Here is a 16423-nt window from a genome sequence, read left to right as displayed (position 1 = left end):
GCACTAAGTTATCTAACAAAATTAAAATTTTAGCAATAATTACTACATGGTTGAATGGGCATTGGGCAACACTGATTTAAATGTCAAATCTTTGCTTGAGATTTGGGAATTTGACTCGATTCGTCAATGAAAAAATTAATAAATAAATTAAATTGTTTATTTGAGAATTCATAGTGCGCTATGTTTATTTCTGGATTAAGTAAACTTTATATAGTTAAAAACTAATTGGTATTGACCATGGTATGTCGCAACGTATGGTGTAATATCCTCAAGATGTATCCGAGGAGTTTATTCGAGTGATTGTTATCAAATTTTATGAAAATTTAACCAAATCATGCAGATTTCGTTCAACGTAATCGTTCTACAATATTTAATTTACTTAGTTTAGTTAGTTGCTGTAAATATAAGTGAAATCGTTAACATTTAACGGTTTAAGTGGGTCAAGAGTGAGAATTTTCCAAGTTGCAATAGATTGACAATGAATGATAAAAAGTTGGTCCAGAATTTCAAGAGCTACATCAACGTATCATGCACGGTAAATTATTCTTATCTTATATTGATAAATTACTAATAATTTTTTTATTATTTGTGAAGTGTGCTACAAGCACCTACAATTTGTAATAACTTTATTCTAATGGAATGCAGCTTTTAACACTTTAATTAGTCATTTATGCAGTTAAGAAACTCAAAAATTATATTTTAAACAAGAGTATTAAAAATACATATTAATATCAGTTTGTAAATAAATGATTAGTTAGTGCATAACTGGGTTAGTTAGTCGTCACCCAGTTATTCTATTGCATTAATCTTTAAAATAGATGTAAAATATCCCAATATGAAATTAAAAGCAATACAAAATGAATTCATTTACACACTACAAGCAAAACATAAAGCTTTCTTTGTTGATGGCATCTCAAGAATTTTGAGATAACATAAGGAAACCGTAAATTTAAATATTTTGATAGTAACATGTATTAGAATTATATAATAATATAATATTAATGAAAGAAATAGTAATAAAGTGGCTGAACTTATAATAATATGGTGTTTTCTGTCACATTCTTCAGATTATATTACAAAAATTAAAAATATGTGTCTTGATTGTTTCTATGATTTGTTTGTTTCAATGCGCCAATCTCAGGAACTACTGGCACTACTGGTACAAATTGAAAAATTATTTTGGTGTTGAATTAAGTTTTCGCTGCGTTTATACAAAACCTGCTTTATCTGAAATAATTTTGTTATTTAATGTGAAAAAAAATATATATAGGAGATAAATAGTAATTATGTACCTACATATTTAAATGTAGTAATTGTTTACTCAGAGAGGAAAGTGTAATGTTTTTTTTAATTTTCAATAATTTCTGAAGAAGGCTTTCTCAATTTGAAATAAAATATTTTGTAAGGAAATAAATGATATTTACTTCTTTTCAGAGTAATGGAGAGAAAAATGGCTCAGTACATGATTTAAAACCAAAATTATTAAATGGTAAGTGAATAAAAACTATTTTCTCATAGAACAAAATTCACTATTATAACTTGATCAAGAAGCCTCCATGCTATTAATATAAATATAAATAACTTTGAATTTTATGTATCATGTATGTAAATATGTTTTCTGTCATGAGCCTTTAATCCTCATTAATATGTCCGTTTCAAAATACATAATATCTTACAAATGAGATTTATTTTCCGGAAAATTCCGGAGAGTTCAGTCCTTGTGTTTTATTTCGAAACATAATCTATACTAATATTATAAATCTGAAGATTTTGTTTGTTTGAATGCGTCAATCTCAGGAAATACTGGTCCGATTTGTAAAATTCTATATATCATCACGCTAAGACAAACAGGAGCTGTACAATGAAACCACAGGACACAGCTAGTATAATATAAATAATATAGTGTGCTGCAATTCTAAGAATGTTATAATTTTAATCTACTCTAATCTAATCTTTTGTGTTACTTACGTAACAAGTAATATTGTGACCAAATTCGGCAATACCATACAAATTCGGCTTATAAAATGCCAATACCCTTATCCAATTAAAAACAAAATACGTATCAACCGGTCATATTGACACATAGTGCGATGATGTAAATTACATTAATAACTGCATTACGTATGCGTTACGCGTCCCTAACTGTATCGCCTTTATTGCGACACTAGCTTAAAAACTAGACACAAAGCAAATTCAACCCTATTACAAAGACATAAGAGTCAATAAATAAATAAAAAATTCCACTCAAGCTATACTTTGGATTATATTAATGCTATAGGAAGTAGTGGCCCATACACCAGTAGATAGCTAATTGTTTTTGTGACGGCATGCTGGTGTTGAAAAAAGGTTAGTGTTTTTTTTATTATTATTATATTTTATTATAAATCATCCCGTGCAGATACAATGTAAATATTATGAGTTAAATTTTTGCGTTATGACTCAGCTGATAAAAATTAAAATTATTAATGTAATTTACTCTACTCCAATTAAAATTTGTCATGTTTATCGGGCTTATCGTAAATTATGCAAAATTTATTAGATCGAAGATTCATTTTGCGCCCACGTATTCAAAAAATGTAAATTTTTATCCTGTCTGTAACTATGTTGTATCAATTTATTCATAGTCCTTCTAATTGAAATCTCAGAAGAATTCGCACTTTTATTTTATCCGCAAAAATAACACAGCCCGACTAGGTATATTCATAGGTACGCGTTTTTACTTTTTATCAATAGTTAAACTATCCGAGCCTACCAAGTTCTTTATCACACAACAATGTGCTGGCAAACCTTTTATAGTATATAACGAACCATTATCACATGGTCTTGACATTTTTATTTTATCGCTCAAAAACATCGCGTGAATCATGTATAGCGCATCTGTTATGGACCTAAATTTAAATCGCTTTGTTGTTGTTATTATCGTTTTTTTTTTCACGCATCGATAAATTTAATTTAATTAAAATTAATTGTAGCTTATTTGCTCTACTCAAGTAATGGTTATGATACTTTAACTACCACGTAAACCGTGCACATAAATCGAAGTAAATTTTTGCAATCGTAGGTCTCAACATTATTACAATTTTTGCTCATTTTTTTTTCACATGTTAAAATATAAGTGCATATTGTACCTGGTGCCAATCTTCTAAATATAATCCTGTAAAATCAAAATGCTCATCTATACTAATATTATAAAGAGGAAAGGTTTGTATGTATGGTTTTCACGCATAAACTACTGAACCGATTATAATTTAGCACACATATAGAGGGTAACTTGGATTAACACATAGGATAGGTTTTATCCCGGAAATCCCACGGGAATGGGAACTATGCGGGTTTTCCTTTGAAAACGCGGAAGAAGACGCGGGCGAAAAGCTAGTCCAAAAGTCCAAAAACTTGATTCTTCAAAACAAAACGCTAGAATATTCTATGCTATAAGCCTATAAAATAATATTGAACTTAGAATGGTGTTAGTAGACGAAAAATATTTGCGACCAACTCAAAGTTATCTCGTTAAATATATCGCGAAAGGAACACACACATTCGTACGCACATGTGCTAACTTTAGATGTTTAAGGAAATGACCCAAATTCTGATCTATCTGTAGATCTTAATACAAATATCAACAAACAAAGCTGGTATTCATAGACTTTGTGTGCGAAATCACAACGAAACTCTTTATCAAAAATGTCAACATGCCAATAGTTTATGGTCTAAGAGCCCGTGGGAGATCGTCCTTCACCGATCTGATAACCAGATGAGACGTATTTTTTATCAAATATTTTTTATAAACAAATATGCCTATAATTGCTTGCCTATCGAAAAGTGGTCATCTGCATAGATTTATAGATTAGCTACCTGCCTATGTCTATCCTCTTTTAAATTGATTTTTTAATGACTTCCATCTAAAATAATAAAACATTAATAACTTGCCCGTTTTCAAACAAATATGAAATATCCTAAGTTTTTTTTTTTTTTTCATTTAGACAATAGGTGCTCTTCTTTCTTTTTTTACGTCCAAGAAACTTGAATATAATTTAATACATTATGTTGTAGATATAAAAAATAAAATAATAAAAATCTTTATTAACCAAAAGTGTAGAACATACAGTGTTACTGGAGATCCAAACTAGGCTGTTGCCTGTGTCTTGGATCTCAGAAACGGAATACATTTATGTTGAATTACATAGGAACACATCGTCATTAGAATAGGAAAAAAACGTATTTATCTAACAAATGTGGAGTTAGGAGTAATAGGGTTGTGTGAGGGTGAGTATTGTGTGTGTGTGGAAGTGTGTGAGAGTGGTAGTGAGTGTGTTTATGTTTGTGAGTGTGATCAATACTTTAATCTTATATTACAGTAAATGAGTACCTTTTATATTCTGAAAACTAGCCAGAATAAAATTTATCCTTATTGTATTAGTTTAAGTTATTATGTTTAAACCAGGTCTTCGGTATCGCTGTAGGATAGTTCATGAAGCCAAGATTTCATTATTTTGTTGCATTTGTGCATGTTACAATATTTCAGTGATTTCGTTTTACAGACATTATTGTAGGTATGGATAAGTGAGTACGATGGACTTCGTCTAGCTATTTTTGAGTTATTAATTGAGTTATATAAAAATATACATGCATGTTTTACGTGATTACCCTACTTTACCCAATAACCAATATGTTGCGAAGCCTCACATAAATAACATTTTCCACTAAAAAGAAAAACAGGCTATACTATATTCTCTCTTAAGATAAAGCTGCCCGTAAAATTGCTTGTAACGCTACGTTATAAAATCTATGCAGTTCCAAAAATTACTGGCATTAGTCTCAAAAGATGAACAGTTTTTGCGCACACAAAATGCCGGTGTCAACCTAACGTATAATTGGATTTCTTCACGGTCAGTGCTTAATGCTTATAGCACTTTTTCGTTCAATAAGAAATGCTTATTCGGTACAATGTCACGGGCCAAGGTTTTCCGAAATTAGTGTGGAACGAATAAGGATAAATTGAATGCCAATGACACTAGCATTAAAGTTTAGAAGTCATTAGTTTTATGCACATTCTATAAAGTAATTAACGTGAAGGGTTCAAAATATAAGACTATTCTCGTTGCGAAAGTCGCTTGACGCCAATAATTCTAAATTTACTATTTAAAAATTAGTAGGTAAAACAAATATAACAACACCGCTCAAGTTTTGGCTCAAGTTAAAATCTTCTTCTCTCATCTCTTTCTTCATTTATAATCTGAATCGTCATTTATGTAACCTAAACACAACGAAAATGGGTATAATGGCCTGATAATATTTTCTACTTATAACGAGCATTTTCTTAAAAGTACCATTTTCATCAAATCCTCTGGGCTCTGTCAATTGTCGAATGAGTTGAAAATTAAAAAGAGGAACTAACAGAGATAAGTTAAAACGTATATTCTTGTTAACCCATTGAGCCCCGAGCGGCCCTATCTGACCACGACACAATAGATTTTCTATTGTGTCTGTGATTCCGGGGGCTGAGTGAAATGCATAAGATATAATTTTCATATATGTAACGTGTATTTTCCAGGAGAGTTGATAACAGGCGCGGCGCACAGCGTGGTAATGCTGACGCCGCTATGTGAAGCCGAGAGAGGGCGATTCGGTGCACTATTTGTGACCAACTTCAAGCTATCGTTTGTACCGCTCGATTCCACCGCTAATGACGTGAGTTTTGTAAGAGTTTTAAGCGTAATGCCACAGGAGTAAGTTAAAAGTGCAGAGACAAAGCTTATTAAGAACGTGCAAACTTACCTATTTTAGTCGGGTTGTTACAAATAGAATAAAATTTATTTTCTTACGTATTGTAACCCTTTTGATGTTTGAATTATAATGAAATTTTGTATGTTTGTTTGTTACTCTTTCACACAAAAACTGCTGAACCGATTTTAATGAAATTTGGCACACACACTTACTCACATACTGTGTGTTATTTTTTATTTAATTAACACACAGTTTTATCCCGAGATTCCCACGGCAATGGGAACTATGCGGATTATCCGCGGCCGAAGCTGCGAGCGAAAAGCTAGTACTTAATGTATTAAATAGATAACACCAGTAACAAACTACAGGAGTACGGGCAAAGGAACCACACGGTGGGCGTGCACGACGTGCCGCTGACGTGCGTGGGCGCGCTGTGGCTGACGGACGGCGGGGCCGCGCGCCGCCGCCGGCTGCTGCCGCGCGCCGACATACCCGCCAAGCTGAAGGGCCTGCAGATTGTGTGCAAGGTCAGTGCTTTCGTGGACGGAAGTGTTGAGCTATTGCATAGCTTGACCGACCATCAGTGCGTACGTCAGTCGCGCTTGTCGTATGTATGGAAATTCATAAAACCGTTCATAGCTAGACCGACCGTACGCACGCGTATTGTCATGCGTATTAGTGTCATAGTCATACAAGTTGTTGATGCGTATCGTCAGATGGTACGCACTGACGGTCGGTGAAGCTCTGCATCCGGCCTAAGCTATTGCATAGCTTCTATCGCGGGGCTTGAGCGCGGGGACCGAATCGAGAAATTCCGTAACGAAACAACCTCACGCTCCCCACTCCGACGGGCGGAGGTGTGGCTTGAAGGCATAGCATGCAATAGCTTTACCGCGGCAGTCCCCGAGTGCCACACGTCGTTTTTTTAATTAATAAATAAATATTTCAGGACAATTTTCTGGCACGATCTGATGCCATACTAAGCTGTCGCTTGTGTAATGGAAACCGGATGGCTGATAAACATACATATATAATTTTAAATAAATAATTATATAGATAATTAACACCCAGATATAATTTATGTTATTATATTGAACAATTTTCATGTTATCTTTTTAATAAGTAGAAGATTTTAAGATAGAGGTAGTTGTCTGGAATAGGTTACTTTTCTCTTGAACTAGTAGAAAGGCAACGCAAATATTCAATGAAGAGAGAATATCACATATTGTTAATTATGGTTTTATTTATTTATTACCAAACTAAGAAAACAAATGATTCGAAAGAACCATAATTCTTTTAGAGTTTGATAAAATGATCAGGTAGTTTATTAAATTTTATCCTTTAAAATATTCTTAATCACATAAATTTATTAAATAATCGTATGGAAAACACTTTTCATTTGTTTTTTGACTTTCACACTCAACAACTGCACAATAATTATTATTGTTTCGGTATTTTGACGAGTAAACGCTCAGTCGGGCGAGCGGCGATCCTACGTCGGTTGTATCGTGGACGATACGCCGAGCGGTCGGTATATAAAGCATTCCCTTGAGCGAGTGATGTAGGCCTGGTCATACGTTCTATTGACTATCACAGTCGTAGTTGAAAACTATTTTTAACAATACGGAATGTCAGTCAATATAGAGGTAGTATATGTTTCCTTTACAAAATATAATTCATGAAGTACATTGTATATTTCAGAACATGAAAGTGCTGTCATTCAACTTCGCAAACTCGCCACTTGGCGCGGGTCGCAAGGTAGTAATGGCGCTCCTACACCACGCGTTTCCAAAACGTCACGACCTACTCTTCGCCTTCGAGTACAGAGAGCCATACTACCCCACCCTCCCCTCAGATATGAACATGTTCCAACGACCAGCCGATTGGAAGAGGGAGCTAGAAAGATGCGAATGTCCACACTGGAGAATCACTTGTATAAATGGAACATCAGACGCCTTCATGCTGACCGCGGGGGAGACGCTTATAGTGCCCAGTTCTGTGCTAGACTACAATCTAATGGAAAGCGCCAGACACTTTCGGTCTGGTCGAGTTCCAATATGGGTGTGGGGGAGACCGGAAGGGGCGGCGTTGTTGAGGAGTGGTGAGTTGCTGCCAACGGAATTGTCGGCGACGGCTGAAAGTGTACTGTTAGAACAGGTACCTAAGTATTTTACAAGCAAATACATACATGAATTGAAAGTTTAAAAATTGTGGACATATTTTACTTTGTCATCTTTATGATTTCCAAATTGTGGTTAGTCCTTAAAACATTGTGTTGAACAAATTGTATTCAACTAATACTTGTGAAACAACCTTAATGCCATCGCATCGGTTTATTAGATGTACATACATTGAGTAATTGTTCTTCTATTGTTTTCAATTTTTAAGTCCAGTTAATATGGATCAGAATTTTCCATACGAAATAATAATTCGAATTATATCAGATAATTATATTTTTTGTTATAACACTATTCCAAAAAAAAAAAAAATTATAACAAAAAAATATCGGTAAAAATATTCTTAATTTATTTATACTACCACCAGGTGCGCCGTTCCCACCCGAAGCTCACACCGCCGTACGTGATCTATCTCTGCGGCAACAGTTTCACCAACAACAGCAGCGCAGTTACGTTGCCGCCGCTCAGCGCACTCAACGCGTCGTACAAAAAGCTGGCGGATTTGTGCACGCCCACCACTTTATCGGACTTTTGGGTAAATTATTTTTTTTTTCAGGCAAGTGAGTTATATATATTAAGTACTAATAAACAGCTGCAGGCGGATGAATTATACACGGAGACATGAAAAGTATTTATATAGAAGCAGGCAAGTGAGTAATACCTGGTTATATGCATAGTAATTATAAACAGCTCCATGCAAGAGAGTTATGCGCTGATATATGCAGAGAAGTAATAAACAGCTCTAGGCAAGTGAGTTATACACGGATATATGCAGAGAAGTTATAAACAGCTGCAGGCAAGTGAGTTATACACGGATATATGCAGAGAAGTTATAAACAACTGCAGGCAAGTGAGTTATACACGGATATATGCAGAGAAGTTATAAACAGCTGCAGGCAAGTGAGTTATACACGGATATATACAGAGAAGTAATAAACAGCTCCAGGCAAGAGAGTAATACGCGGATATATGCATAGTAATTATAAACAGCTGCAGGCAAGTGAGTTATACACGGATATATACAGAGAAGTAATAAACAGCTCTAGGCAAGTGAGTTATACACGGATATATACAGAGAAGTAATAAACAGCTCTAGGCAAGTGAGTTATACACGGATATATGCATAGTAATTATAAACAGCTGCAGGCAAGTGAGTTATACACGTATATATGCAGAGAAGTTATAAACAGCTGCAGGCAAGTGAGTTATACACGGATATATGCAGAGAAGTTATAAACAGCTGCAGGCAAGTGAGTTATACACGGATATATGCATAGTAATTATAAACAGCTGCAGGCAAGTGAGTTATACACGGATATATGCAGAGAAGTTATAAACAGCTGCAGGCAAGTGAGTTATACACGGATATATGCAGAGAAGTTATAAACAACTGCAGGCAAGTGAGTTATACACGGATATATGCAGAGAAGTTATAAACAGCTGCAGGCAAGTGAGTTATACACGGATATATACAGAGAAGTAATAAACAGCTCCAGGCAAGAGAGTAATACGCGGATATATGCATAGTAATTATAAACAGCTGCAGGCAAGTGAGTTATACACGGATATATACAGAGAAGTAATAAACAGCTCTAGGCAAGTGAGTTATACACGGATATATACAGAGAAGTAATAAACAGCTCTAGGCAAGTGAGTTATACACGGATATATGCATAGTAATTATAAACAGCTGCAGGCAAGTGAGTTATACACGTATATGTGCAGAGAAGTTATAAACAGCTGCAGGCAAGTGAGTTATACACGGATATATGCAGAGAAGTTATAAACAGCTGCAGGCAAGTGAGTTATACACGGATATATGCAGAGAAGTTATAAACAGCTGCAGGCAAGTGAGTTATACACGGATATATACAGAGAAGTAATAAACAGCTCCAGGCAAGAGAGTAATACGCGGATATATGCAGAGAAGTTATAAACAGCTACAGGCAAGTCATACACGGATATATGCAGAGAAGTAATAAACAGCTACAGGCAAGTGAGTTACACGCAGTTATATGCAGAGAAGATATAAACAGCTCCAGGCAAGAGAGTTATACGCGGATATATGCAGAGAAGTAATACACAGCTGCAGGCAAGTGAGTTATACACGGATATATGCAGAGAAGTAATACACAGCTGCAGGCAAGTGAGTTATACGCAGTTATATGCAGAGAAGTTATAAACAGCTGCAGGTAGGTGAGTTATACACGGATATATGCAGAGAAGTTATAAACAGCTGCAGGTAGGTGAGTTATACACGGATATATGCAGAGAAGTTATATACAGCTGCAGGCAAGTGAGTTATACATGGTTATATGCATAGTAATTATAAACAGCTGCAGGCGGATGAATTATTCAATGTTTCAGGTTATTTTAGGTGGTGTATAATTGTGGTGGTGTACATTTGCATTTTTCTTATCTACAGATAAAAGACTCACAGTACTACTCAATGCTTGAATCAAGTCGGTGGCTGCGGCACGTGGCCGCGTGTTTGACGTTCGCTGATGACGCCGCTAAGCATATATCTGATAATGTCACTGTTGTGCTGCAGGAGGGTAAGTGTTATCTGGTCTCTTTCATTCTCTCTTAATCTTCTTTCCTTAAGATTATTATCTCAGTCAAAAATTTTAGTTATTTTAGTTGTTTTTGAAAGCTTGAACTTTGGCTGTACGCTTGAAATATCAAAAAATAGGCAGATACTAATAGATTTTTCTGCTGATCTAGTAAAATATCGAAGATTGCTGCCACTGACAGCAGGTTTATAATGTAATTTTTTATATCAGTGAAATTTGCAAGTAGTAATCCTTTCTATCTGACACATACATAGGAATTCTGTACTATAGTCGAGCCAATTTAATAGGCAACATTTGACGTCTATCAATTTTATCTTCGAAGAGAGGTAACCTGCTTAAAAACATCGATTAAAGTTGTGATTAAAGTGTATTAATCGATACGGATTTGAAACATTTGTCAATCGAATTTATTAATTTATGATGATTTTTATTCACAAGTAATCAATGCATTCGATTCTAGATGTCAGATTTCGATTTTTAGAGTAACGTCTCTAGTATTTAAAAAGAAAAAAGGTTTATTGACACAAAATTGTAGCGACGTCAGTTCTTCAATTCAGAAATTGTTTATTATGTTTAGGATGGTTTGTCAGTAAAATGAAATCTTAAAATAACTTGTATCGGTCATTATTATTATAAATATGTAATCATAATTGAAAAAAGTTAAGCAAATGTGCAGTTCTAACAAAACGAAATATCATGTTATTCTATGTCGTCGTTACTAGGTTACGTTGTTGAATTTTGTTGAACTGTCAAATGTTGCCTATTAAAATGGCTCTACTATAATTTTAGTGGCAAATAATTATCCTGTACAAATCTTACTAATATTGAAAACGTGAAAGTTTATGTAGATGGATGGATCTATTTACGTTTATTCTTTTTTCACCGAAAAACCACTGGGCAGAAGATCAGTGGTTTTTCATAAATTATTAAGCTACAGAAATATGCTCACGGGAAACCGCGAAAACCGTGTGGCACAGCTAGTCTAACTACAAACACCATTATAATGTTACACAAACCTCCATCACATCTCTTCTTCACATTATTTTTTGTAATCTTGTATTTTTGTGTGCAATAAAGAATTTTTCATTAATTCATTTATTCATTCATTCATTCATTCATCTCTACAGGTGACGGTGTAGACTATTGCGCAGTTGTATCGAGCCTCACACAGTTACTACTCGACCCGCACTACCGTTCCATATCTGGCTTCCAGTCACTCATACAGAAGGAGTGGCTAGCGTTGGGTCACCCGTTTTGTGATCGGTAAGACTTTTTAAGTTTTATGTTTTAAAAAAATAGTTTTTATTTTGGTGGAACTGGTCATATTTGAAAATCTTGTATTGTTTTATCATTATTTTTTGACAATAATATAATACAAAATAGCATTTAATTGTTTATAGATTAAACCATAGACAAATATTTTTGAAATTTTGATGCTTAATATGTGTAATCTATTTTGACGAATCATTTTTATTATTTCCAAATGGGCGTATTTTTCCATTTAATTTTAAAGCTATTTTGCAATGAAAGTTCTTTTTTACAGCACTCACCTTTATTCAAAATGTCATTATTACCTTATATTTATTCGCAGGTTCGGTCTCCCCCGACCAGGCATGTCAAAAGAGGATCTAGAAAAGGCTCCCCCCTCACAAGTGGCCCCAGTGTTTCTATTATTCCTGGATTGTGTATGGCAACTCCAATCCCAGTTCCCGGCCGCGTTCCAATTCACGGAGACATACCTGACTACGTTATGGGACGGATCGCATAATCATTTGTTTGATACGTTCCTGTTTAATTGTCCGAAGGATCGGGAATTGGCTGTGGCCAGGGTGAGTTTTTGATTGTATATTTGTTACTAAAAGTTAAAATTTAGTTCTGTGTGTGTGTGACGTTTGACGTTTTGGAACGACAGACAATAATTTATAGAACTTAGCTAATTTAACTTAACTAATTAACTAATTTATGGCTTTTTCAACAAGAGCGCATAAAAAAATACTGTCTTTTACGTCTTCATTTTGCCAATTTTAACGATGACTTGATACCATTCACTCTACAATCAAGATACATATAACTTTATTATTTAACACGCTTTACCTAAAATCATAACCAAATTTTTGAAGTGAAACTTCTTTATCGGGGTTGGAAAAAAATTTTGTGTAACATTTTTTCGTTACGCGCCATCTTTTTCTTATCCCTACAACGCGTGATTCGACGTATTTCTGTAAAGTTGCATATAGTAAATTATTCTTTAGAAAAATAAGGTCATAAAGGAGTTTCACTTCTTACGTGTGTACAGTAGTACACGCACACATTTTATTCCTATTTGTAATGGTGTAGGTACAATAAAGCGTCTTTACTCATTTTTCCATTGAGATAATAATACTACGTATGGAGGAGACACCACGAACAAAATCTGTGCGCCATTTTTTTGCTCTAACTAAGTTTTAAAAATTATTATCTAGTTTGGTACTTACCGATGAAAGTTAGTCCTTTGCACTTTTCCGTATTATTTGTATTATTTGTGCAATATTGTAACACACACGAAAGCATATTTGATGCGTTTCACTCTAAAACAAATATAAAATGAGCGTGCAGTTAAGCCATATGGCGTATGTTGAACGGAACATAAGTGATGTAGGCGGTGTCGTCTCCATATGTATATCTCAATGATTTTTTTCATATATTATTTAGTTGCAGAACTTCGTGCAGCGTCCGATCTGGGACTGGGCGGAGCAGTTCGGCGAACGGGACTTGGCGCTGTTCTACAATCCGCTCTATGTGGGGCATAGAACTAATGCAATCAATGAACAACGCCTCTGTAAGTATGGGGATTGGCTTTTTGTTTTTGTGCGTTAAAAATAGTGCTATTTTGTATACAGAAGAGAATTAGGTGATATTTTGCCGAAAATTTCTGTGACGTGATTTACATGCATCTCTTTGAATGTTATGCTATCCTGGTAAAACGTGAATTCATATAGAAGAATATTTTTCGTCTTTTAGGATTCAATTTCTGTGGCGTAACAATCACGACGAATGACACATTCGTATCGTCGGTTTAGTCACAAGTTACAAAAACTAAAATCACATCGGATTTTGATGATACTTGGTAGCCTTTACTCCAGAGTATATCCGCACAGCGATATCTCATCGCGAGATCTTTTTTTCACAATCGAACGAAACGAAATGTTCGCGCGGGAAGAATTCAAACAGTTTCGCGTTCGTTTTGCATCCAATCGTGTGTGCTTGTACTGCAAATTGCAATTGTCTACCAATCAGACAAGCTAAGAATTTATCATCTTTTAAAAACCTCCTTCGTCGTCACTTTCTGTCATCCGCTTTCAACTCGGCATAGTAACTTTTATTGTTTTAAATTGTTATATTAATATTGTATATAATTATATATTATATGTATATTGTATATATATTTATGGTATATTTGTATAATATAAGTAGACTTATGTATTATGTATATTATATAAGTATATTTTTGTATGTACTGTAGTGTTGCATATGTTTATGTACAGTATATAATTTATAAATTGTTATGTGTTTTAATTTTCATATATTTTTCTTTTGTTTATACAACATTATTATTTTTATTTGCGTATTTATATCTCAGCACAAATGCTGGTAGCAGCCACATTTACGGGCGGAAACCAAGTAAATGCAGCATTTGTAATTTATTTATATGTGTCTGTGTGTCTGTCAAGTATTGTCATTTTCTTCTATTTGGAGGAATCTTCTTACTATTCTGCATGTGTTAAGTATGACTGCTTTTTGTAGTTGAATAAATACGGTTTCTTCTAGATGAATTTGTTTTAGACTTTGTTTTAAATGTTTGGGAATAACACCGGTAGTAGAAAGAACTATTGGTACAATGTATACTTTATCTTGTCTCCAAATTCGTACTACTTCTTCTTTTAGATCATTATATTTATTAATTTTTTCAGATATTGTTTTTTGTATATTATGCGTATTTGGAACTGCTATATCGATGAGGTAAGTTGTTTTATTTCTTTTGTCTTGTAAAGTTATATCCGGTCTGTTAAAATGAATTGTCCTATCTGTAAGTATGGCGCGGTCGTAATATAGTTTTATTATTATTTTTTCTTTTTCTCTCGACCTACCTTTACAACTAAATTGAGCTGATTACCTTCTGCCCTGGTTGCCTGGAAGAGATCACTACTAAGTGATAAGGCCGCGCTCCTTGCTTTTATTTTTGTATGTTCTAGTATGTAAGTCTGTTTAGTTGTATTAAAGAGTAAAATAAAATAATAAATAAATATATACGTGTGGTCCGCAGCGATGTCGTCAGTGTGCAGCCGGCGCTCGTCGGGCGAGGTCGCGCGGCTGGAGCCGTGCACGTCGGTGGCGGGCGCCGAGCTGTGGGCGCAGTGCTACGAGCGCTGGCTGGCGCCGCTCGACGCGCCCGCCGCCGGCCGCGTGCAGTACTACTGGCACAACTGCCGCGTGCGGGCACAGGTCAGTGTGGCCACGCGTTTGTGACGTGACAACATCTTATAATTAGGCAGGCAGGCACGAAAAAACATGACTCATGCGGCGTTACCTCGCTCTGAGGCGTTCCATGTAAGGCTTGAAGTGCAAGCGAGAGCGCGGAACGAGCGACAAAAAAGCACAATCGGCCTTAAGACGTTGTCACGTTCAACTATCGTCAGTTAACCGACTTTACAGACAACCAATTTTTTAGGCGGGTTAAGAATGAAATTTCAAGGTCGCGGTGGAGTAAGGCGACGTTTTTGGTATGCTCGGCACACACGCGCTTTGTTTAGTCACTACTCAACATTGCGTGAACGAGCAATGGTGCAAGCAATGGAGGTATTTACTTATACTTAAGACACGAACTCGCAACAGATGTAACATAATATTATAATATGTACGTGTAAGAAACTACTATGACGGTCAATGTCAAATCCATCTATCACTGGTTCAGATCCGGCTCGACGGACCAATCTGATAGTTCTACTTTGACTCTGTCCAATGACTTACAAAAAATGTGACCGGTTAGGTTTGTTCGCTTGCGTTTATACACTTTTAACAATAAAATATACGAAACAGTATATCACGATACATAAATAGATTCTTATGTGTTTATACATTCTACATACTAAATTTTAAACCTTTCCTGTATAAACTATGTTATATTACTTTACAGATACAAAAGCTCAACGCGAAATTGACATCTCTATCGATCCTCAACGACCGAACCAACGGGGGTGAAGACCCTCCCCCCTCCCCGCCCCCCACACTCACCCGCTTCTACCCCTTCAGCCTCAAGCCAAGTGACAATGTATCCACAAGCCTGGATGCAATGCAAGTGAGCCTCATAGACGCGACACAGCTACTGGACTCGCAAAGCTTGTTGAACGCACCCGATTAAAAAAAAGAAATTTCAAATTTCGAACGTTTTTGAAATTGGAATTGTGTTATGGTGTATTGTGTGTGTTTGTAGTGTGTAAGTGTAGTGGAAATTTTGAATTAAGAACGGGTCTTGAGATTGGAATTGTAAAGCGTATGTTAGTGTGTGTATGGCATAGATAATGAGTCAATTTAGAATTGTGTGGTTGTGTGTATATCCAGTTGTAAAAGTTAACTCTCTTGAACTCCAATTAGAATACTGCTTGGAAACAGTATTACGCTCGTGTGCAAGAATGTATGTTACTGTATCTACTTTGGTGCATTTTAAATTTATAAAATTGTATTCTCTAGTTTCTATATTTTTGCTGTAATAGATGTCGTAGACAAAACGTATTATTTCTTAAAAATAAACGTGTTTATTTTTTTATTTAAGTGTGAAACTGTGTAATAAATACATTGTATTTAAAAAGAAAATTGCTTACGTTTTTGTAAAATTTAGTACTATCGTTACGAATTAGATCAACAGCGACTAATATAGAACAAATAAAGGTGTTTGTTATATTTAATCAT

General features: G+C 35.1%; 1 protein-coding gene across 2 annotated transcripts; it reads left to right on the top strand.

The window, feature by feature from the left end:
* Positions 1-105: 105 nt before the first annotated feature.
* LOC123698604 (myotubularin-related protein 10-B) lies at positions 106-16023 on the top strand. Of its 2 annotated transcripts, none has more exons than XM_045645319.1 (12): positions 106-535; positions 1435-1489; positions 5555-5691; positions 6096-6254; positions 7429-7884; positions 8272-8439; positions 10330-10459; positions 11605-11740; positions 12069-12306; positions 13175-13295; positions 14781-14959; positions 15651-16023. In XM_045645319.1, exons 1-12 carry the CDS (start codon positions 479-481, stop codon positions 15873-15875), a joined length of 2061 nt encoding a protein of 686 aa, XP_045501275.1. In that variant the 5' UTR covers positions 106-478; the 3' UTR covers positions 15876-16023. The 2 variants fall into 2 exon arrangements, with proteins under 2 accessions (XP_045501275.1, XP_045501274.1); XM_045645318.1 differs by having other exon boundaries at positions 13169-13295.
* Positions 16024-16423: the final 400 nt, after the last annotated feature.

The sequence above is a fragment of the Colias croceus genome, chromosome 16 (genome assembly GCF_905220415.1).
Source record: "Colias croceus chromosome 16, ilColCroc2.1".
In the NCBI taxonomy this organism is placed as follows: domain Eukaryota; kingdom Metazoa; phylum Arthropoda; class Insecta; order Lepidoptera; family Pieridae; genus Colias; species Colias croceus.
Note: the sequence above shows the minus strand (reverse complement) of the source record. Positions and strands in the feature narration are given on the sequence as shown.